Genomic DNA, 22,799 nt, shown 5'->3' with positions numbered 1-22,799 from the left:
TATGCATCTCAGCCTTACTTCTTGTTTTGTGCTCTAACTCAAAGGAATCTTGTAACCACTGGAGAAGTCAACTAACCATGATGCTTCACTATGGCCATGAAATTAGAGGCTTCTGTTAGCTGAATGGCAAACATGCTTCCTTTGGAGATGTTGCTAAGCCCTAGAAATTGTTCCAAACAAGTAAAGGAGAGGCTAGGAACCCTGTAGCTCCCTCCTTGGTTTGGGGAAAGTTGGATGAAAAGAAAAGAGTGGGATTCTGTTGATGTCCTTACAGGGAGTGTAATTCTGATGGGGCCACTTCTCCCTCTTACACCCAGTTTCACAGCCAGATTGTACCCCAGATCATGTTCATCTCGTACTTCTTCTGCTATTTGGAGCAAAGAGCTTTATATCCCAAGAATGAATGTCTAGTTTTAAATTTTAGCTTATTTATATTTATTTATTTGAGAGTGAGAGAAAGAGAGAGGGGGGGAAAGAGAGAGAATGGGTGCACCAGGGTCTCCAGCCACTGCAAACTCCAGATGTGTGTGCCCCCTTGAGCATCTGTTTTACATGGGTTGTGGGGAATCGAACCTCAAACGAGGGTCCTTAGACTTCACAGGCAAGTGCTTAACCGCTAAGCCATCTCTCCAGCCTGGATGTCTAGTTAAATGGCAAATGACAAGCAAAAGAAGGGAAGGCCTGGTAGCTATCTGTAGCATTGCATGGGAGGCACTGAGGGCAGGCAACCCTCCTTGCTCCTGTCCTGGTGCTCACCACAGCCCCGCTTTCTTTGGAGACACCAGCCTCTTTAAAAATTCAGAAACTTAGCTGGGTGTGGTGGCGCACACCTTTAATCCCAGCACTTGGGAGACAGAGGCAGGAAGATCGCTGTGAGTTCAAGGCAATCCTGAGACCACATAGTGAATTCCAGGTCAGCCTGAGCTAGAGTGAGACCCTACTTCAATCCCCCCCCCCAAAAAAAATTCAGAAACTGGGCTGGAGAGCTGGCTCAGCAGTTAAAGGCATGTGCCTACAAAGCCTGATGGCCCAGGTTCAGTTCCCCAGTACCCATGTAAAGCTAGATGCACAAAGTGGCACATGCATCTGAAGTTCATTTGCAGTGGCAAGAGGCCCTGGAGTGCCCATTCTCATTCTCTCTCTCCTTGCAAATAAATAATTAAAGAAAAAAATTTTTTTTGAGGTAGGGTCTTACTCTGGTCCAGGTTGGCCTGGAATTCACTATGTCATCTCAGGGTGGCCTCAAACTCATAGCAATCCTCCTACCTCTGCCTCCCAAGTGCTGGGATTAAAGGCATGTGCTATCACACCTAAGAATTTTTTTTTTAATTAAAAAGATTCAGAAACTGCCCTGGTGAATTACAGGTCAGCCTGAGCTACAGTGAGACACCACCTCAGGGAAAAGAAAAAAAATTCAGAAACTGCACAGTTAAATGGTTGGAACAAATTCAAAATCAACAATTTCAGGGTCAGAACAAATTCTCATGCCAACTGTAGGTACAACCTCCAAGGCACCAGCCTCTAATTGTCATCTCATTTTATAAGCAAAGTCTGTGTGATCTCAACCTTGGACACACCCTTTACCCTCTTTCTTCCTGAGCAGTAGTAGCAAGAGACAGGAGATCTTATGGGAGGGAAAGTAGCAACCAGGGAGTCACGGCAAGAAGAAAAAGTACAGGGGCAGGGAAGGGTGCCAACACATGGTGTGTCCCTACAAAGTTTTTACTTAATTTAAAAGAAAACAAGTAAGAGGGGCTGGAGAGGAGAAGGAAGCAGTGGGACACTCACTCAACAGGAAGACACCAGGTCCTAGGGAAAAAATGGAAGTCCTTAGGGAATATCTTTAACATACGGCTCATGTTCCTGGCCAGCAGGTCCTTGCGGCAGATTTCACTCATCCCAGGGAAATGGTTGATTTTCTATGAAGGAAGCCCAAAAATCATGAACAATGTGGGAAGGGAGGGGCATAGGAGTGCCATTAAATTCCCCTCAGGAGTCAGGAGTAAAAATGAGGACTCCATTGGGTGGGTACCACACTTCAGTTGAGGAAAATACCTGGTAACTCTTCATTTCCATCACCCGCTCCAGCGACACAGAGAAGTCAGTCCAGTAGAGAGTCCAGTCATCATTCTCACCGCCCTCTCTAAGGCCATACTGCTGGGCCGCCCTACGCACTGCAGCAGAGTTGCAAGAAAGGTCTGTTAGGCAGGGGAGCCAATGAAGTGCGCGGGTGGGCAGGCTCCTTTTCTAGGCACTCCCGAGCCAATCACTGGAGTGAGAAAGCCTGCGCTTTGGGACTTGGAAGCCATTTCTCCCTGTGGATGCAAGACTAGAAAGCTTGGGCTGGAGAGATGGCTTAGCCGTTAAGCGCTTGCCTGTGAAGCCTAAGGACCCCGGTTCGAGGCTCGGTTCCCCAGGTCCCACGTTAGCCAGATGCACAAGGGGGCGCACGCGTCTGGAGTTCGTTTGCGGAGGTTGGAGGCCCTGACACACCCATTCTCTCTCTCTCCCTCTATCTGTCTTTCTCTCTGTGTCTGTTGCTCTCAAATAAATAAATAAATAAATAATTTTTTTAAAAAAGACTAGAAAGCTAGTACTCTCATTTTGGTAGAGAACCTTCTCTTTTCAGATGGCAGTGACCTTGGGATGACTCAGAAGGTATCATGGTGCTGGAAAGAAGTGACAGGAGTGCTCAGCACTGCAATATCTCTATCACACCTTCCAAGGTTCAGGGCAGAAGAGGAGGCAGAAAGAATATAAGAGCCAAAGGAAGGGTAGGACTCCTTACAACGTGCTCCCCCAGACACAAAATGGCCTGGATATCCTTGACCTCACAGTGCCTGACACTATCTACACAAGACCATCATAATAGGAGGAAAAGATCATGACATCAAAAGAAGAGAGATTGAGAGGGGGAGGGGATAGGATGGAGAATGGAGTTTCAAAGGGGAAAGTGGGAGGAGGGAGGGAATTACCATGGGATATTGTTTACCATCATGGAAGTTGTTTAATAATAATAATAATAATAATAATAATAAAAGACTAGAAAGCTAGGGGCTGGAGAGATGGCTTGCAGTTAAGGCACTTGCCTGCAAAGCCTAAGGACCCAGGTTCAATTCCCCAGAACCCACATAAGCCAGATGCACAAGGTGGCTCATGTGGCTGGAGTTCTAGAGCTGGAAGCTGGAAGCTGACTCCAACACAAACCCAAATGCCTTGAATGGCCAAGGAAAAATGAATTGCTAGTGGTCACCAGGAAAGTCCAAGAGCAGCCTGAGGCATTTGAACCTGAACTTAAAAAACAGCTTGAATGTTATGACCTGTAGTACAAAGGAAACTTGTAGGCCAGTTTCAGCCCATGAACTGCTGGTTTGCAAACTGTACTTGAAATCAAGATGACTGGGTACAGCAGCAGTTGCCTCCCCTACAATCGGATCCTCGGTTACCACATATGAGAATTACAAATAACACTAGATGTGGAAACACGTGCCTCTAGTCCCCAGAATACAGGAGGCTGAGGCAGAGGATCACAGCGACCTCCAGGCTATCCAGAGCTACAGAATGAGACCCTACCTCAAAATACAGTGTGGGAGAGATGGCTTAGTGGTTGAGGCATTTACCTGCAAAGCCAAAGAACCCAGATTCAGTTACCCAGGACCCATGTAAGCCAGATGCACAGATGGCGCACGTGTCTGGAGTTCGTTTGCAGGGGCTAGAGGCCCTGGTGAACCCATTCTCTCTCTCTCTCTCTCTCTGAAATAAATAAATAAATAAATAAATAAATAAATAAATAAATAAATAAATAAAATATGAAAAGAATAGGGCTGGAAAGATTGCTCAGCAGTTAAGGCACTTGCCTGCAAGATCTAACCATCAGAATTTGATTCCCTAGTACCCACATAAAGCCAGATGCACGAAGAAATGCATGCATCTGGAGTTCATCTGCAGTGGCTAGGAGCCCTGGCATGCCCATTCTCTCTCTCTCTCTCTCTCTCTCTCTCTCTCTCTCTCTCTCTCTTCCTCTCTCTCTCTCCCCTTGCAAATAAATAAATAAATAAAAATACTTAAAAAAAATAAGAGGACTACAGACAATTGAAATGCACACCACTATGACCAGAAGCCATGGATGCATAGACAATCTTCTAGTGGTTTGTGGAGCCAGGAAGGAAGTGAATCAAGGACCAAGAACTGGACACACTCCCTGACTCACAAGGATATACAAGAGTGGGGCTGGAGAGATAGCTCATTGGTTAGAGGTACTTGATTGCAGACCTTGACAGCCTGGGTTTGATTCCACAGTACCCACTTAATGCTACATGCACAAAGTTGTCTGGAGTTTGTTTGCAGTGGCAGAAAGCCCTGGTATGCACATGCTCTCTCCCCCTCCCTCACTCTATGCTTGCAAAATAAATAAAATATGATTTAAGAAAGGATAAGCCAGGCATGGTGGCACATGCCTTTAATCCCAGCACTTGAGAGGCAGAGGTAGGAGGATCACTGTGAATTCCAGATAAGCCTGGACTAGAGCAAGATCCTACCTCAGAAAAGAAGGAGGAGGAGGAGGAAGAGGAGAAAAGCAAAGAAAAGGATATACAAGAGTGATCCTTTCCCACCCTTGGGGGAGGGGATATAGCTGGTCCCCATCCTAGATCCCGTGAACAAAGATGCTCACCACTCTCATACCGGCAGTTGGATAGATTGATCACCAATCATCTGGAAAAGAGAAAAAGAAAAGCAGCAAGACAGAGACAGGCACACTGGCCGGAACAAGGGTCTGTACATGGAAACATCTGTCCTAGGCAGAGCTGCATGGAGACCAGGCATCTCCCCAAAGCCTGGCCCGACCATTCTCATCACCAAGAACACCAATGCAAAGGGCGCAGAGTGGCAGAAGCTCACAGTGTTCTTACTATGCCCACGAGGTAGCTTTATGTATTATAATTACAGCTAATTTTACTTACAGCTTCATATTAATTTCATTGAGTCCAGTTTTTTCTTGTCTTTTTTTTTTTTTTTGGTGGTGCTAGGCAAGCACTCTGAGCTATATCCCAGCTGCCTTCATCATGTTACTACAGAGGCCCATCAGGGACAGGAATTAAAAATCTTTTGGCCGGCCCAGTTTAGTGGCGCACACCTTTAGTCCCAGCACTCAGGAGGCAGAGGTAGGAGGAGCGCTGTGAGTTCGAGGCCACCCTGATACTACATAGTGAATTCCAGGTCAGCCTGGACTAGAGTGAGACCCTACCTCAAAAAAAAAAAAAAAAAATTTTTTTTTGGCCAAAATACTATCTCTTTCTGCCCATTAAAGGAAGCCGTTAGAAAGCAGACATGCTTCTCAGCAAGGCCTAGCCAAACAGAACTGGAACGCAGTCAGATCACAAGTCAGCACAGTCCTGTTATATTCAATGCGCATAAAATTCCCAGGACAGATAAGCATTTGCTTACAAAGCTTATGCAAGAAAATTGTCTTTATTACTTATTCAAGGAACTCTCTCCCCACCCATTCTTTAAGAGGCATTGTGAATCTAAATAGGATGAAAATTAGGACAAGGAGTGGTTCTTAGATTATACACATCATAATTTGACTCCATAAAACAGGCCATTAAAAGTGGCTTCCTTGATGTGGAACCAAACGTGGTATGATTCTGCCCATCTAAGCGCACAGTGCTCCTTTGCTCTCACTATCAGCTAAGGCCCACCCCTTCTCTCCAGGTCCTTCCTGTTCGGGATCCCCAGGTCTCCTCCATCTTTCAATTCTAACCTTTTTTTCTTCTTCTTGCCTTGCTGATGGGCATTTTGAAGTGTCTTCTGCATGTTCTCTCTCATAAAAGCCAGGGTGACGACTTCCTTTAGATCTTCTGTGGAACTGTCCTCCCCTTCTTGGGAATCTGCCCCTTCCTCACTTTCTGAAGTCAGGCACTGCAGCATCTTCAAGCCCGGGAGGATGCTCTAGGGAAACAGCAGCCCTCCCTGGAGAGAGGGCAGAAGGAGCTGCAGTTACAGGGGTCCACCTGCAGGGGGAGCCCCCTTCCTGGCTCGGGAGGGTGATGAACCAAGGTTTCAAGGGAAGGAAACTGGTGGTCTTTTATAAAAATGTCACCCCGCCTTCACTGCTGGTGCAAGCTTAGGGAAGGAGCTGATTCCATCTTTTGCCATTGACTATGACCTTAGGGACTTGCTTAGTCAACCTTGGCCTTGGTTTTGACCTCCTGGGGTTTTCAGGAGGGTGAGATGCTATGCGTGGCACTATCTGGTAAACAATGTTATTATAGACGGAAATGTCTGGAGACAGCTTCAGAACCAAGCTTCAAGCCTTCCTAGCTGAGGGACTGAGTCCCAAGGGTGCAGTGGGGGTGCTTGGAGAAGGTCTGTTTAACTCTGTTAACTGTTTCAGTGCCATATCCAACCTCCCACACAGCGAGTTGCAGGTATAAAAATAAGTGCAACCGTAGCTCATGGACTACAGCCCTGACGTGTAGGTGACTGAACAGTAAGATTCAGGGCCAGATGCTGACTTTCAGGGACCCCAGTCACAGTTTATCAATTCTCCCTGCCACCTAAAAACAAGACCAAATTACAAAGCACATGTAAATCCAGTAAAATTCTTTTTTTTTTTTTTTTCCTTATTTTCACTCAGCCTGGGTCCTCTCCCTCCAGCTGCCCGGAACGAGGGCAGGAACGACCACCAATGGCAAGTGGCAGTTGCAGCAAAGCAACACCAAGAGCGGGCTTCACGCTCGGGAGAGAACGCGCCGCCCCCGCTCCTGGTTTCCGGTGCTCTGCACAGTCAGAAGCTTCTCTGGTGATGAGCTCTAGAAATGATCCCTGAAAGTACAGTCTTCCAGCAAAATTCTTATCCTCCTCAGGCCCGTGAGACTTAAAAAATGTTTTTTTTTCTTATTATTTAATTTTTTGCAATGGTTCTGGGTTGCCTCGATTGGCCTGCAACTTGCAATTCTCCTGCCTCAGCCTCTCTAGTACTGAGATTTCAAGCATGCATCACTACTCTTGGCTCAACTATCAATCTTTTAAATGGATTTAATGTTCTTGCTTGGTTATTCTTTAGAAATGCTCCTAGTGGACAAGGGAGATGGCTGACTGGGTAAAGAGCTTGCCACACAAGGCAGAGGGCCCGAGCTGGGATCCGCACATGGTTGGGTGGGCATGTTGGACCACCTGTAATCCCAGCACTCCAGAGGCAGGCACAGGATCCTGAGGGCATTGGTGAGCACTGGGTTCAGGTGAGAGACTCTGCTCAGCACGTTAAGTGTAGAGCAATCCAGAAGACACCCAATAGCAACCTCTGACCTCTACATCCACACACAACTGTGCACACACACACACACACACACATACACTTGTCTCCCCCACACACGTCAACCTTCAGCTTCTATATCTACACATGACTGTACATGCACGCACATGTGCCCATGCCCATACACATACAAACATGTATGTATACTACACACATCCATATGCAAAAAAATGTGCCTAGTTTGTTTTTGTGTGCCCCGGATCTGCCTGGTCCAATTTATATCAATGACCCTCCCCCATCCAAGGCTGCTCTGACCATAAAGCCGGCTCTACAATGTCCCTTTCTGCCAACCTCCTTACCACTCCAGCCCCTCCCCTTTGATGGCCAGCCTTTTTACAACTTACTACCTGTTCTCCCCTCGCACTCCAGAATTTTCACCTGGCTTGGTTTTGGTATTGGCTTTTTCAAGGTAGGGTCTCACTCTAGCCCAGGCTCACCAGGAATTCACTCTGTAGCCCAGACTTGCCTTGAATTCACAGCAACCCTCCTACCTTAGCCTCCTGAGTGCTGGGATTATAGGTATGAGCCACCATATTCAGCTTTTACTTTATAAAAGAAAATAATATTTTTATTATTTATGAATTGTAGTTGTAAAATAATGTTAAAGGAGGCTTTAAACATGAAGCAGGATGAGGGCTGGAGAGATGGCTTAGCGGTTAAGCGCTTGCCTGTGAAGCCTAAGGACCCCGGTTCGAGGCTCGGTTCCCCAGGTCCCACGTTAGCCAGATGCACAAGGGGGCGCACGCGTCTGGAGTTCGTTTGCGGAGGCTGGAAGCCCTGGCGCGCCCATTCTCTCTCTCTCCCTCTATCTGTCTTTCTCTCTGTGTCTGTCGCTCTCAAATAAATAAATAAATAAATAATTTTTTAAAAAAATGAAGCAGGATGAGAAATCACTTGTGGCTTTCCAACCTGTCATAGCAACTTTAACCTATCTGTGAATTCTTTTGTTTGTTTGATAAGAGAGAGAGAATTGGCATGCCAGGGCCTCAGCCACTGCAATCAACCTCCAGACACTTGTACCACCTAGTGAGCATGTGCAATTTTGAGCATGCATCACCTTTGTGTGTCTGGTTTACATGAGATCTGGAGAGAGATTGAACATGGGTCCTTAGGCTTTGCAGGTAAGCGTCTTAACTGCTAAGCCATCTCTCCATCCCTGAATTCTCTTTTACTTTTAACTTCTAATCATAATGATTCTGATATTCTTTAAATCAGCTCTGTATCTTCTTTCTGCCCACTTAATCACATCATAAATATCCATTCATGGTGATAAAGTTTGTAGGTTCCTGAATGGCTGTGTAAATGTCCCATAGAAGGAACGTGCCTACATTTAACTCACCATTGCCTTGTTGGAGGTGTAAATTGCTTCCAATTTTGATGTTATCTAAATACCTTTAGAACATACACTTCCAAGATGGGTGTGGCTGTGTGAGTGTGACTACTAAGGACACTGAAGCAGGAAGATTACTTGAGCCCAAAAGTTCAAGACAAGGCCAGCCTGGGCAGCATGAAGAGACTCCCATCTCCTGCAGAAGAAAAATAAGAAACATACTTTCCTGCAGAGAGTCTTTTACTTCTTTTGGGATTTCCTTTTTGTTTATCCCTGGCTTTTGTTTTTGGAGAGCGATTCCTTTTCTTAAAATAATATACCAGTGGGCTGGAGACATGGCTTAGCAGTTAAGGAGCTTGCCTGTGAAGCCCAAAGACCCAGGTTCAACTCCCCAGTACCCATGTAAGCCAGATGTACATAGTGACACATGTATCTGGAGTTTGCTTGCAGTGGCTAGAGGCCCTGATGCACCCATTTTCTCCTTCCCCCTTTCTCTCTGTCTCTAATAAATAAAAAAAAATTTAAATAATATACAAGGCCAAGTATGGTAGCACACATCAGTAATCCCAGCACTCGGGAGGTGGAGGCAGCAGGATCTGGAGTTCAAGGCCACCTTCAGCAAAGTGAATTAGAGGCTAACCTGGACTACATGACACCATGTCTCAAAATAGACAAAAACAACATCCAGGGATTATATGGCTGATGAATATGAAAATTATGTAGTTTATGGTGGCTATATATGGTATGATACTTATTATATATACATATATGTGGATAATGACCATCCTTTTTCCCAGGGGAAATTGGAGCAGGCTCACCAGAGCAACACAATCTCTAAGGAATCACCTCCCTTCTATACCCAAATTTCCTAATTCCAGATAACTTCTATACCCTACAGCCATGTCTTTAGCATTTCCATACCCTTACACTTCTCTGCCTTGACACAAACCCAGGCTGGTGGTGGTAGAGAGGTAACCATGAAGGCTACCTATGAATAATTTAACAATAAACCTTTTGTACTTCATAAAGGATATTTTTGCCAGGTATGGCGGCACACACCTGTAATCCCAGCACTGGGGAAGGGAAGGCAGGAAGATCAGAGCTCAAAGTCATTCTTCACTACATAATGACTTTGAGGCCAACCTGAGCTACATAAATCAAAGTCTCAGAAAAAAGTTATTGGACTGGAGAGATGGCTTAGCAGTAATGGTGCTTGCCAACAAAGCCAAAGGACCCAGGTTTAATTCCCCAGAACCCACGTGAGTCAGGTGCACAAGGTGGCCCATGTGTCTGGAGTTTCTTTGGGATGTCTGAAGTCCCTGGCATGCTCCAATATCTCTCTCTTTCTCTTTCTGCCTGTTTCTGTCTCGCAAATAAATAAAGAAGTTAAAAAACATTTTTTTTAAGTTCTTAGTGAATTCTCACAACCACCCTGGGGGAAGAAAAGCAGAATTGTTATATCAGCCAAGGACTGTACTGCGCTTGCTTCCCTCTTGCAAAACATGGTGCCACTTAGGTCAAAGTCCCTTTATGGTGACACCAGAGCAGAAGGGAAAACAGTTGTATTTAGATTAACTGGCAGATAAAACCTGAGCCTTGTGAGTCACTTTTTCCCACTGAACAGGCATAGTCTTGGCAAAGTTCAAGAGAACTAAAGAACATGAGGTCTTGACCTTGGCAACTCCTTCCCTTCCTTGCAGGTAAAACACTGGCCTGCTCCCCACCTAGCTCCACACGGCTCTAGTTTACTAAGACTCAAGGAGGAGTGGCTAGTTTACATAAAGGTTAATGTTAACTAGGGAAGCAACTGATCCTGACTTTGACCTGTTGACTTATGGGTTGTCTTTGACTTTCCCAAGTGGTAAGAACAAATCATGGCTGCTTAGATTTGTCTGCCTAAAACGCAAACAAAAAAGCATTTTAAAAAGCATCTGTGGGGCTGGAGAAATGGCTTAGCAGTTAAGGTGTTTACCTGAAAAGCCAAAGGACCCAGGTTCAATTCCCCAGGACCCACGTGAGCCAGATGCGCAAGGGGCATATGCATCTGAAGTTCGTTTGCAGTGGCTGGAGGCCCTGGCACACCCATTCTCTCTCTGTCTGTCTCTCTTCTATCTCTCTCTCTCTCTCTCTCTCTGCTTGAAAATAGAACAAAACAAAATTTTAAAAAAAAGCATCTGTGGACTGAGGAGATGGCTTAGCAGTTAAGGTGCTTGCTTGCCTGCAAAGCCTAAAGACCCAGGTTTGATTCCCCAGAACCCACATAAACCAGATGCACATGGTGGTGCATGCATCTGGAGTTTGTTTACAGTAGCTAAAGGCGCTGGCATGCTCATTCTTTCTCTCTCTCTCAATAAATAAATAAAAATAAAGTACATTTAAAAATCTTATTATTAGCCGGGCATGGTGGCGCACACGTTTAATCCCAGCACTTGGGAGGCAGAGGTAGGAGGATTGCCATGAGTTCAAGGCCACCATGAGATGACAGAGTTAATTCCAGGTCAGCCTGGACCAGAGTAAGACCCTACCTCGAAAAAAAAAAAAAATCTTATTATTGACAACTTCCATAATTATAGACAATAAATCATGATAATTCCCTCCCCCCCCGCAACTTTCCCCTTCACAACTCCACTCTCCATCACATCCCCTCCCCTCTCCATCAGTCTCTCTTTTATTTTGATGTCATCATATTTTCCTCCTCTTATGAGGGTCTTGTGTAGGTAGTGTCAGGCACTGTGAGGTCATGGATATCCAGGCCACTTGGCGTCTAGAACAGCGCATTGTAAGGAGTCTACCCTTCCTTTGGCTCTTACATTCTTTTTTTTCATATCTGACAGTTTTTTTAATTAATTAATTTTTTTATAATCAACTTCCATGAGGCTCTTACATTCTTTCTGCCACTTCTTCCTTAATGGGCCCTGAGCCTTAGGAGGTGTGATAGAGATATTTCAGTGCTGAGCACTCCTCTGTCACTTCTTCTCAGCACTATGGTGACTTCTGAGTCATCCCAGAGGTCACTGCCATCTGAAAACAGAAGCTTTTCTAACCAAAAGTGAGAGTAACATTAACATGTGGATATAACTATTAAGAGAAGTGCTTACTGGGCAGTTCGGTGAGCATAATATATGCATTTTTAATCCAGACACCAGCAGATGTTACTCTCCTAGGGCTCATGACTTCCCCCACCATAGGTTGTTTTGTGTTTTGTTTTTTTTTTCTTTTTTTCGAAGTAGGGTCTCACTCTAGCCCAGGCTGACCTAGAATTTACTATGGAGTCTCAGGGTGGCCTCAAACTCATGGCAATCCTCCTACCTCTGCCTCCTGAGTTCTGGGATTAAAGGCATGAGCCACCATGCCCAGCTCTGAGTTTTGTTTTGTTGTTGATTTTTTAAAAATATTTTATTTATTTATTTGGGAGAGAGAGAGAGGGAATGAATGGGTGCACCAGGGCTTCCAGCCACTGGAGACGAACCCCAGATACATGTGCAACCTTGTGCATCTGGCTTATGTGGGTCCTGGGAAATTGAACCTCCGTCCTTTGGCTTTGCAGGCAAGCACCATAACCTCTAAGCAATCTCTCCAGCCCCAGCATAGGTTTTTCAGTATCAGGCATGTATTCTCTCCTATGCAGCGGGCCTCAAGTCCAATTACAGAGTGGTTGGTTTCTCCCATAACAGACATACTATTGCACCTGGTGGCTCATTTGGCCTGGTTAGACAAACTTAAAGCTTGCAGTGCCCACTGTTGTTTATCTTCAGTGATGACTTCTCTCTCTCTCATGGGGCTTCATGCATCATAGCTTTTTCCAGCTGTCAGTTGGTCTACATGGAAGAGGTTTTCAGCTCAGCTCCAGCAAGATTTCTCAGTGACCTTACAGCCCAAGCATGTGGAGTCTTCAGCAATAGGGTCTTACCATATATTCCTGGTGGAAAACCAACAGCCTTAGCAATGGCCTGTAATGCCTTTTGGGGGCACCAGGGACCTCCCTGGCCAACAACTCACTGGATGGTATCTCATCCCTGGCACTGAAAATTTGCTTGTAACAATCTATGGCTTCTTGGTGTGCCATTGTCCAAAAAAGCAGGTTTCCATATGATTTATTCATACCCTCTTAGATTTTGATTAGCTCTCTCCCCACCTTTCCTTTACTCAATCTCTCCCTGACCTTACTTAGGCCTTTCCACCCCCAGTAATCTGCTCTTCTACTTGCATATATACAATACCGTCCCCTAAAGTCCTCCTCTCCCTCCCTCCCTAATAGCCCCTTTCTAGCTTACTAGCCTCTGCTACCAAGTTTCACTCCAACTCACATACAAATCTAAACATTTGCAGCTAGAATCCACATATGAGAGAGAACATGCAGCGCTTGGCTTTCTGGGACTGGGTTACCTCGTTAAGTATAATCCTTCCCAGATCCATCCACTTCCCTGAAAATCATGATATCATTTTTCTTTACCTCTGAATAGAACTCCATTGTGTAATTGTGCCACATCTTCATTATCTACTCATCAGTTGAGGGACATCTAGGCTGGTTCCATTTCCCAGCTTTTCTGAATAGAGCAGCAATAAACATGGATATGCAATTATCTCTGAGGTAGTGAGACGAATCCATAGGATATATGCCTAGGAGTGATATAGCTGGGTCATAGGTAGATCTACTTTTAGCTGTCTCAGGAACCTCCCCACTGATTTCCACAATGGATAGACCAGTTTACGTTCCTACCAACAGTGTAGAAGGGTTCCTCTGCATTCTCGCCAGCATTTATTGTCATTTGTTTTCTTGACTATAGCCATTCTGACAGGAGTGAGATGGAATCTCAAAGTAGTTTTAATTTGCATTTCCCTGATGGCCAAGGACACAGAGCAGTTTTGAGATGTTGACAGGCCATCTGTCTTTCTTCTTTTGAGAACTCTCTATTTAGTTCCATAGTCCATTTTTTTAACTGGGTTATTTGATTTCACCTTATTTGTTTTTTGAGTTCTTTGTATATCCTGGATATCAGTCCTCTGTCAGACATATAACTGGCAAAGATTTTCTCCCATTCTTTAGGTTGTCTCTTTGCTCTATTCACAGTGTCCTTTGCTGTACAAAAGCTTTGTAATTTCATGAGGTCCCAGTGGCTGATTAGTGTTTTTTTTGTTTTTGGGTTTGGGGATTTTGGTTTTTGTTTTCAAGGTAGAGTCTCACTCTAGCCCACACTGACTTGGAATTCTCTATGTCATCTCAGGTTGGCCTCAAACTCACAGAGATCCTCTTACCTCTACCTCCCAAGTACTGGAAGTCTTAGCTATAGCAATAAAGTAAGAGACACACATAAAAGGGATACAAATTGGAAAGGAAGAGATAAAATTATCATTATTTTCAGATAATATGATTCTTTACATAAAGGACCCTAAAGACTCTATCAGCAAGCTGCTAGAGCCGATAAACACTTTTAGCCATGTAGCAGGATACAAAATAAACACACAGAAAATAGTAGCCTTCCTATATACTAATAACAAACATGCTGAGGATGAAATCAAGGAATCACTCCCATTCACAATTGTCTTAAAAATAAAATAAAATAAATTACCTTAGTGTAAACCTAACCAAGGAAGGAAAGGATCTCTACAATGAAAACCTTAAAACACTCAAGAGAGCAATTGCAGAAGACAGTAGGAAATAGAAAGACATCCCACGTTCTTGAATTGGAAGAATCAATAGTGTGAAAACGTCAATCTTACCAAAAGCAATCTACATATTGAATGCAATCCCCATCACAATTCCAGGGGCAGACCTGGCGTGGTGAGGCAAGCCTTTAACCCCAGCACTATTCTCAATTTTATTTTATTTTTTTTTGTTCTGTCTAGTTTTGGTATCAGGGTGATGCTGGCTTTGTAGAAGTTTGCTAGAATTCCTTCCTTTTCTATTTTATGGAAAAGTTTGAGAAGCATTGGTGTTAGTTCTTTTGTGAAGGTCTGGTAAAATTCACCAGTGAATCCATCTGGGCCTGGATTTTTTTTTTATAACTTCTTGGATATCCCTACTTGTTATAGGTCTATTTAAGTGGTTAATCTCATCTTGATTTAATTTTGATACATCATATAAGTCAAGGAAATCATCCATTTCTTTTAGATTTTCAAACTTAGTGGAGTATATGTTCTTAAACTATGTCCTTATGATTTTCTAAATTTCATTGGTATCTGTTGTAATGGTGCCCTTTTTATCTCTAATTTTACTGACTTATGTCTCTTCTCTCTTTCTTCTGGTCAGATTTGTTAAGAGTTTATCAATTTTATTTGTCCTTTCAAAGAACCAACTCTTTCACTGATTATCATTAATTTCTGCCCTAATCTTTATTTCTTCCCATCCATTGATTTTTGGTTTGCCTTGTTCTTCCTTTTCCAAGGCCTTAAGGTGAAGCATTAAGTTGTTTATTTGCAACCTTTCTTTTTTTTTGTTTGTTTGTTTGTTTTTGTTTTTCAAGGTAGGGTTTCACTCTTTCATTATGTAGTCTTGGGGTGGCCTTGAACTCACAACAATCCTCCTACCTCTGCCTCCTGAGTGCTGGAATTGAAGGTGGGCACCACCATGCTTGGCTCCTAATTTCTTAGTATAGGCACTTAGTTTTAAAACTATAAATTTCCCCCTTAGGACTGCCTTCATTGTGTCCCAAAGGTTTTGGTATGTTGTGTTTTTATTATCATTTGATTCTATAAACTTTTTGATTTCCTTCTTCATTTTCTCATTGACTCATTCATCATTTAGTAGTGTATTGTTTAGTTTCCATGATTTTGTGTATAGTTTTTCTTGCTGTTGTGTTGATTTGTAGCTTAATCCCACTGTGATCAGGTTATTTCAATTTCCCTGTATTTGTTAAGGTTTCCTTTGCATCCTAATAAATGTCCTATTCAGAGAATGTACTGTCCATGTACTGATGAAAAGAATGTGTGTTCTTCAACATTTGAGTAAAATGTTCTATAGATATCTGTTAGGTCCATTTGTTCTGTGACTTCATTTAATCCAGATGCATCTCTGTTTATTTTTTGCCAGAATGACCTGTCAATTGATGAGGCTGAGGCATTGAAGTCCCGCTACAACTGTGTTTCGTGTTATCTGTGATCTTAATTCTTTTTTTTTTTTTTTTTTTTCTTGGTTTTTCAAGGTAGGATTTCACTTTAGTCCAGGCTGACCTGGAATTCACTATGTAGTCTCAGGGCGGCCTCAAAGTCATGGTGATCCTCCTACCTCTGCCTCCTGAGTGCTGGGATTAAAGCCATGTGCCACCACACCCAGCTGTGATCTTAATTCTAATAGGGTTTGTTTGATGAAATTGGGAGTCACCGTGTTAGATGCATATATGTTTAGGATTGTAATGTCCTCATGTTGAATTGTTCCTTTAATCAATATAAAATGACCTTCTTTATCTTTCCTAAGTAATGTTGGTTTGAAGTCTGTCCTGTCAGATATTAGGATAGCGACACCTGCTTGTTTTCTAGGCCTATTTGCTTGAAATACCATTTTCCATCCTTTTACCCAAATATAGTGTCTATTTTTTATGGAAAGGTGAGTTTCTTGGAGGCAACAAATAGAAGGATCCTGATTTTTAATCCAGTCTGCAAACCTTTGTCTTTTGTTTGGGGTATTGAGGCCATTGATATTGAGTTATTATTGAAAGATGTGTATTTATTCTTGCCATTATTCTTGTTTTATAGTTCTTCCAATTTTTCCTTTACTCTCTTGTATTAACTATTATTTGAATATGGTTTATTTTTTCCTATTTCCTTATATGTGTGCTTTTCTTTCTCTTCAGCATGGAGGATCCTTTCAAGTATTTTCTGTAGAGCTGGCTTGATTGTCATAAATTTCTTTAGCCTGTTTTTATTGTGGAATGTCCCTATTTCTCTGTCAATTTGTATAGATAACTTTGCTGAATAAAGTAAATCTTGGTTGACAGTTGTTATCTTTCAGAACTTGGAAAACATCATTCCAAGCCCTTTTGGCTTTTAAAGTTTGTGTTGAGTAATCTGCTGTGATCCTGATGGGCCTGCCTTTGTATGTGACTTGATTTTTCTAACTGCTTTCAGTATATTTTCTTTGGTTTGTGTGTTTTTGTAGTTTATACTATGACAGTGAGAGGTTCTTTCCTGATTTTGTCTGTTTGGCATTCTAAAGACTTCCTATATCTTTATTGACATTACTTTCCCTATTTGGAGGAAGTTTTCTTCTATGAGTTTGTTGAAAATACCTGCCATGCCTTTGCAGTGAAATTCTTCTCCTTCTACTATACTCTGAATTCTTATGTTTGATCTCTTCATAATGCTCAAATGACCTGAAATTCCCATTCATGTCTTCCTATTAGTTTGTCTTTCTCTTTGTTGGACTGTATTGGATCTGCCACCTGGTCTTCTAGTTTATATATTCTGTTCTCTCCTTGATCCATTCTACTGGTGAGACTTTCTATAGAGTTTTCTATTTGACTTACTCTGTTTTCCATTTCTACCATTTCTGATTAGTATTTTTTCCTTATTTCTATTTCCTTACTCATGTCTTGTATTGACCTCCTTATTTCCTGGGTTCTTTTGGGATTCCTTCAGAAGTTTGTTTTCTTTTTTGATTCCTTATTTGATTTCTGTGAGCATGACTATAATAATTTTTTTAAAACTTTGTCTGGCATTTCATCTAAGACAGCCTCAGTGGTGGTCATTTCTGATTTAGATGGATTTAGAATTTTTGGTGGAATTGTATTGTCTTAATTTTTTGTATTTCTTGTATTATAATGTAGAGATTTTTGCATCTTGAGTTAATTTGATGCTTGGTTTTTCTTATTTATCTGCAGTGTTCTTAGCTGTATAAATGTGACTTTATATAACTTCAGCATAGGAGTTTAAGGTGTCAGGTGTAGCTCTTACACACCAAGAGAAACAGCAGAAGTGATCCTGGGTGTTAAGTTTGCTTGCTATTTAAGTACTCTAGTAAACTGGGTGGAGCAACTTACTGGCAAATTCTAAAATTCAACTGGGCAATATACACATTCAATCAGAACCAGCACAGAGCATTTGTACAAGTGTGGGGATTAAAAGGGACAGACAATCTAACAAAGCCAAATCCCCTGAGGATGCATGTTGTCCACACCCTTCATCCCGTCAACTAGGAGGCTGAGATTTCTGGTCTGCAACAGGCTCCAGCGCAGCCTGGGGCCCGAGTCAGACCCTGGCCCCAGTAATGACAGAAGAAAAAGACAAAGACCTTAAAAATCAGGAAGCATCTAAGGCAACAACAGTCAACACCAAAGTGCAATTTATTTGAGAATGGTAAAGCCAACCAAGACTGTGTGACACATAGCCTGCCCTCCCACGGAAGAGAGATTGGCACTTCCGGCGCAGGCCTGTGTGCCTGCCTTTGTGTCAGTAGACCCTGTTACCTCTAGGATGGCTTCCGGTCTCACCACTGCTGAGTGACCACCGCGATCCCTCTCGGTTGCGCTGTAGATCTGGTGTTCTGATCGGCTGTGCGGGATGCCCTGAGGCCAGGGGCTGAAAGAATGAGCTCTCCGGTGGTTCCCTGTGGCACTGGCAGTTGGGGGAAGGGAGGCTGCGCAGGCTGCCTGGAGCTGCACTGGAGCTGCTCAGCTGGTCCCGCTTGTGTGCTCCTTCACCAGCTGCTCAGCTCTAAAATACATTTAAGAAGGGAGGCGGGCGGGCTGGAGGGATGGCCTAGCAGTCAAGGCGTTTGCCTGCAAAGACAAAGGATCCCAGTTCGACTCTCCAAGACCTACTACGTAAGCCAGATGCGCAAGGGGGCGCATGTATCTGGAGTTCGTCTGCAGGCCCTGGAGTGCCCATCCTCATTCTGTCAAATAAATTAATTAATTTAAAGAAAGGTATTTGTGAGGCTGTTCTAGGCAAAGCCCTGGTTATATAATAAGTTCCTATTTCCAAAACACACACATACACACACACACACAGTCGAGCTCTTGCTTGGGACAGGGCCTCAGGCACAGAGAGTTAGAGACCGGGCCCATGCAGTTTTGGAGAAAGAACTAGTTCACCATGGCATTCTTCCCTCCAGTCCCTGCGATAGTCTAGGCTACATTTTGACATGAGAGGCATCGGGCTGACACTTGAAACAGGTGTAAAATGGTAAAAAGTCCTTGCCGCATATGACCATTGGAACTTTGTCTTCGGTCCCCTTGACATACATATACATATTAGATATAGGTGTAGATATAGATATATAGATATCTATTTATATAGAGAAGATAGATAGATAGATAGATAGATAGATAGATAGATAGATAGATAGATAGATGATAGATAGACAGAGGGTGTGTGGTGTGTGTGTGTGTGCATGTGAAAGCCAGAGATGAGCCCTGGGTGTCTTCCTCAATCACCCTCTACTTTACTTTTAAAATTTTATTTATTTGTGTGTATATGTGCATGCACGCACATACATGTACATGCATACCAGGGCACACATGTGGAGGTCAGAGGACAACTATAAGACACCTGTGGCCCACCTTTCTTTGAGACAGGGTCCCCTGCATTGCAAACAAAGTGCCAGTCTGCCAAGAAACATCAGACTTGGATGCTCAGCTGCTAGCTCCACCTCCCATTCTCATAAGCAGGTTCAGATTCCAGATGCACATGCTGGGCATCGAACATAGGCCAGCAGACTTCGAAAGCAAGGGCCTTTACCACTGAGCCATTTTGCCAGGCCCACCTTATTTTTTGAGACAGTCTTTTACTGAACTCGGGACTCACTGATTCAGTTACACCAGCTGGCTAGCAAGCCCTCGGGGTCCTTCTGTCTCAGCCTTCCCGGCACTGGAGTCACAGACGAACGCACGTCAACACCTGGCTTTTTACACATGTGCTGAGGATCGAGCTCAGATCCTCATGCTAGTGGGGCAAACACTATTGATTGAGCCATCTCCCAGGCCCCCTTTGCTTTATTTTATTGTACATTATTTTATTTTTACCTTTTAAAAAATATTTTTGAAAGAGAGAGAGAGAGAGAGAATTTGGGCATACCAGGGCCTCTAGCCACTGCAAACAAATTCCAGATGCACTACTTTGTGCATCTGGCTTACATGCGTACCGAGGAATCAAACCTGGGTGCTTAGGCTTCCCAGGCAAGCACCGTAGCCACTCAGCCTTCTGTCTAGCACCACACCATCAACTCCCCTCCCCCTGATGTAGGGTCTCACTGTGGCCCAGGCTGACCTGGAATTCACTATGCAGTCTCAGGCTGGCCTCAAACTCACAATGATCTTCTACCTCTGCCTCCCAAGTGCTGGGGTTAAAGGCGTATGTTACCATGCCTGGCTATTTTATCTTATTTGAGAGACAAGGGTCTCAAGTCTCAGACTGGCCTCAAATATGTAACTGAGGATGACTTTGAACTCCTGGTCCTTCGACCTTCACCTATCAAGAGCTGGCTGGGATTGCAGGTATGAGCCACTGTGCCTGGTCCCCCTGGCATTCTCTTCCCTTGGACTCTGTAACCTGTTTCATTCTCAAAAGTGAATCCTGTTAGCTTTTCTGCCAAAAGAATATCTCCATAAAAGGTGACCTGCCGGCGCTTTGCATCCTGAATCCAAGCAGCCTGCAGAAACATTCAAGGGGTCCTCAGGGCGCTACTGTTATCGCCACAGCTGCTCAGAAGGAACAGATGCCAATAACTGCAAAATGGGGACTTCCCATAAAAACCCACATTTCTGTTTCATTTGGAAGACTTAAAGTCTCCATTCTTTCACGCCAGCAAACGCAGCTGGACGATGCCCCCCTCTTTCACCTTCCCTATTGTCACCGACCAAATCCCAGGGGTGATTATCCCTGTGCATATAAGTAGCACTGAGAGAGCTGGCATTTTCGTTTTGTTCTCTCACTCTCCCTCTTCCCTTCTTCCCTCCCCTCTTCTTTCCTCTCTTTCTGTTATTTTGTTTGTCTGTTTTTGTTTTGTTTTATTTTTTTATTTTTTATTGTTTTGTTTTTTTGAGGTAGGGTCTCACTCTGGTCCAGGCTGACCTGGAATTCACTCTGTCGTCTCAGGGTGATCCTCCTACCTCTGCCTCCCAGTGCTGGGATTAAAGGCGTGCGCCACCACACCCAGCTTGTTTTGTTCTATTTTGAGACAAGCTCAGGCTAGCCTGGAACTCAATAAAATCCTCCTGCCTCAGCCTCCGAAGTGCCAGGGTTATGGGCTTGAGCCACCCACCCATTTCTCAATTATTCTGTATGTCTGACCCCACAGGCCTCCGAATTCATCAGCTCTCTTCCTAACATCACTGGCCTGTAAGCAGGTGGGCTTTGTTTTGTTTTATTTTGCTTTGAATTTGCTTCCCTAATACTGGGGATTGACCCCAGGGCCTTGCACATGCTGGCTAAGCACCCCTTCCACTAAGCTCTATACCAGTGCTCCCCTGGCCTTTTTTTTTTTTTTTTTCCCTTGTCAAGTAGCTTTGTCTGTTTTGTGGAGTGGGGATTAAATCTATGTGAGGCAAGTGCTCTACCACAAAGACATCCCCTATGTATCTCCCCCCATGAGCATCTTATTATTTTTATTTATTTGTTTAGAGGCAGTGAGAGAGAGAGAAAGAGAATTGGCATACCAGGACCTTAGCCTCTGCAACTGAACTCCAGACCCTTGCACCATCTAGTGCGCATGTGCAACCTTGCGCTTTGTGTCACCGTCCCCTTTGTGCGCCTGGCTTACCTGGGATCTGGAGAGAGACCAAACATGGATCCTTAGGCTTCACAAGCAAGCACCTTAACTGCTAAGCCATCTCTCCAGCTTCATTTTAATTTCCTGATTTCACAAAGCCTACTGGCCCAGGTTCAATTCCCCAGTGACCACATAAAGCCAAAATGCAAAAGTGGCACATGCATCTAGAGTTCATTTACAGTGGCAAGAAGCCCTGGCATGCCCATGTGCACTCTCTTTCTCTCTCTCTCTCTCATTCGCTCATATAAATACTATTTTTGTTTTGTTTTGTTTTTTTGAGGTAGGGCTTCACTCTAGCCCAGACTGACCTGGAATTCACTCTGTAGTCTCAGGGTAGCCTCGAATTCATGACATTCCTCCTACCTCTGCCTCCCAAGTGCTGGAATTAAAGGTGTGCGCCACCATGCCCAGCTCTAAATACATTTTTAAAAATCACTAAAAAGAATCAGAATTAGAACTAACCCAAGGATCCCCTCTCTTTTCAAATGGAGGCCCTATATGGTTCTTCTAGACTTCTCTTCCCTGCCTCAGTGATGACGCCCAGCTAAGCTAGAGGCATCACCTCCTACGACTGTACTGCCCACCGGTATTGCAGTCTTGAGGTATAAAAGAGGAGAGGCATAGATTGAAGGGCAAAGGCCCAAGGACAATCACAAATGCAGAGAACTGTTGGTGGCATTCTGAGATACACCTACACCCTGGCAATTAAAGGCTTCTATGGTCAGCAGAGGTGACATTAAACCACTTGTTCAGAGGCGCCACGTCCAGAGCTGCAGCTGCGTCTCGGTTATAGGACGATTGACTAACATGTAAGAAGCTTCGCCTTCAAACCCAGCGCTGCGTAAAACCAGACCTGCAATCCCAGCATTTAGAGGTAGGGGCAGGAGGATCAAGAGTTCAAGGACTGTCGGGAATACATGAGACCCTGTCTCAAAAGCCAGACAGGGGGCTGAAGAGATGGCTCAGTGGATAGAGCACTCGCCACTCAAGCCCATGTAAATCCCAGGCCCCATGTAAAAAGCCAGAAGCCATGGTGGGCTTCCGCAATCCCAACGTGGTGACTCACACCGATAGGGAGACAGGAAACAGAGGCAGGAGAATAACAAAGAACAGCAGAGCCAAATCCAGAGTGAAAACCCCTTGCCTCAAGATGAGGTGGGCAGGCTCCGGGAGCAAACCAAGAGTTGTCTTTTGCCCTCCACATGTGGGCCACACACTCACTGAGGAACCTGCATAAATACACAGACAATCAAAAACAAAGATGCTGAAGAGATGGTTTAGTGGTTAAGGCACTTGCCTGCAAAGGACTCATGTTCGACTCTCCAGGTCCCACGTAACACAGATGCGCAAGGTGATGCAAGCACGCAAGGTCGCACATGCGCACAAGATGATGCCCACACCTGGAGTTCGATTGCGGTGGGCTGGATGTCCTGACACATCAATTGTGTCTC

General features: G+C 44.1%; 1 protein-coding gene and 1 non-coding gene across 2 annotated transcripts in view; both read right to left on the bottom strand.

Annotated features, from left to right (window-relative positions):
• Positions 1-5,928, bottom strand: part of Ttll6 (tubulin tyrosine ligase like 6) — a 33,476-nt gene extending 27,548 nt beyond the window's left edge. The window contains 4 exon segments of the mRNA XM_004655530.2: positions 1,789-1,919; positions 2,056-2,174; positions 4,673-4,713; positions 5,762-5,928. Coding sequence (XP_004655587.2) covers positions 1,789-1,919; positions 2,056-2,174; positions 4,673-4,713; positions 5,762-5,928 — 458 coding nt within the window.
• Positions 5,929-6,628: 700 nt separating this feature from the next.
• Positions 6,629-6,841, bottom strand: LOC123463667. Its single transcript, XR_006639066.1, has one exon. It is a non-coding gene; the product is annotated as a small nucleolar RNA U3 (small nucleolar RNA).
• Between the last annotated feature and the right edge of the window lie 15,958 nt (positions 6,842-22,799).

This window comes from Jaculus jaculus, chromosome 9 (assembly GCF_020740685.1).
Source record: "Jaculus jaculus isolate mJacJac1 chromosome 9, mJacJac1.mat.Y.cur, whole genome shotgun sequence".
NCBI lineage: Eukaryota > Metazoa > Chordata > Mammalia > Rodentia > Dipodidae > Jaculus > Jaculus jaculus.
This window is presented reverse-complemented; position numbering and strand designations above follow the sequence as displayed.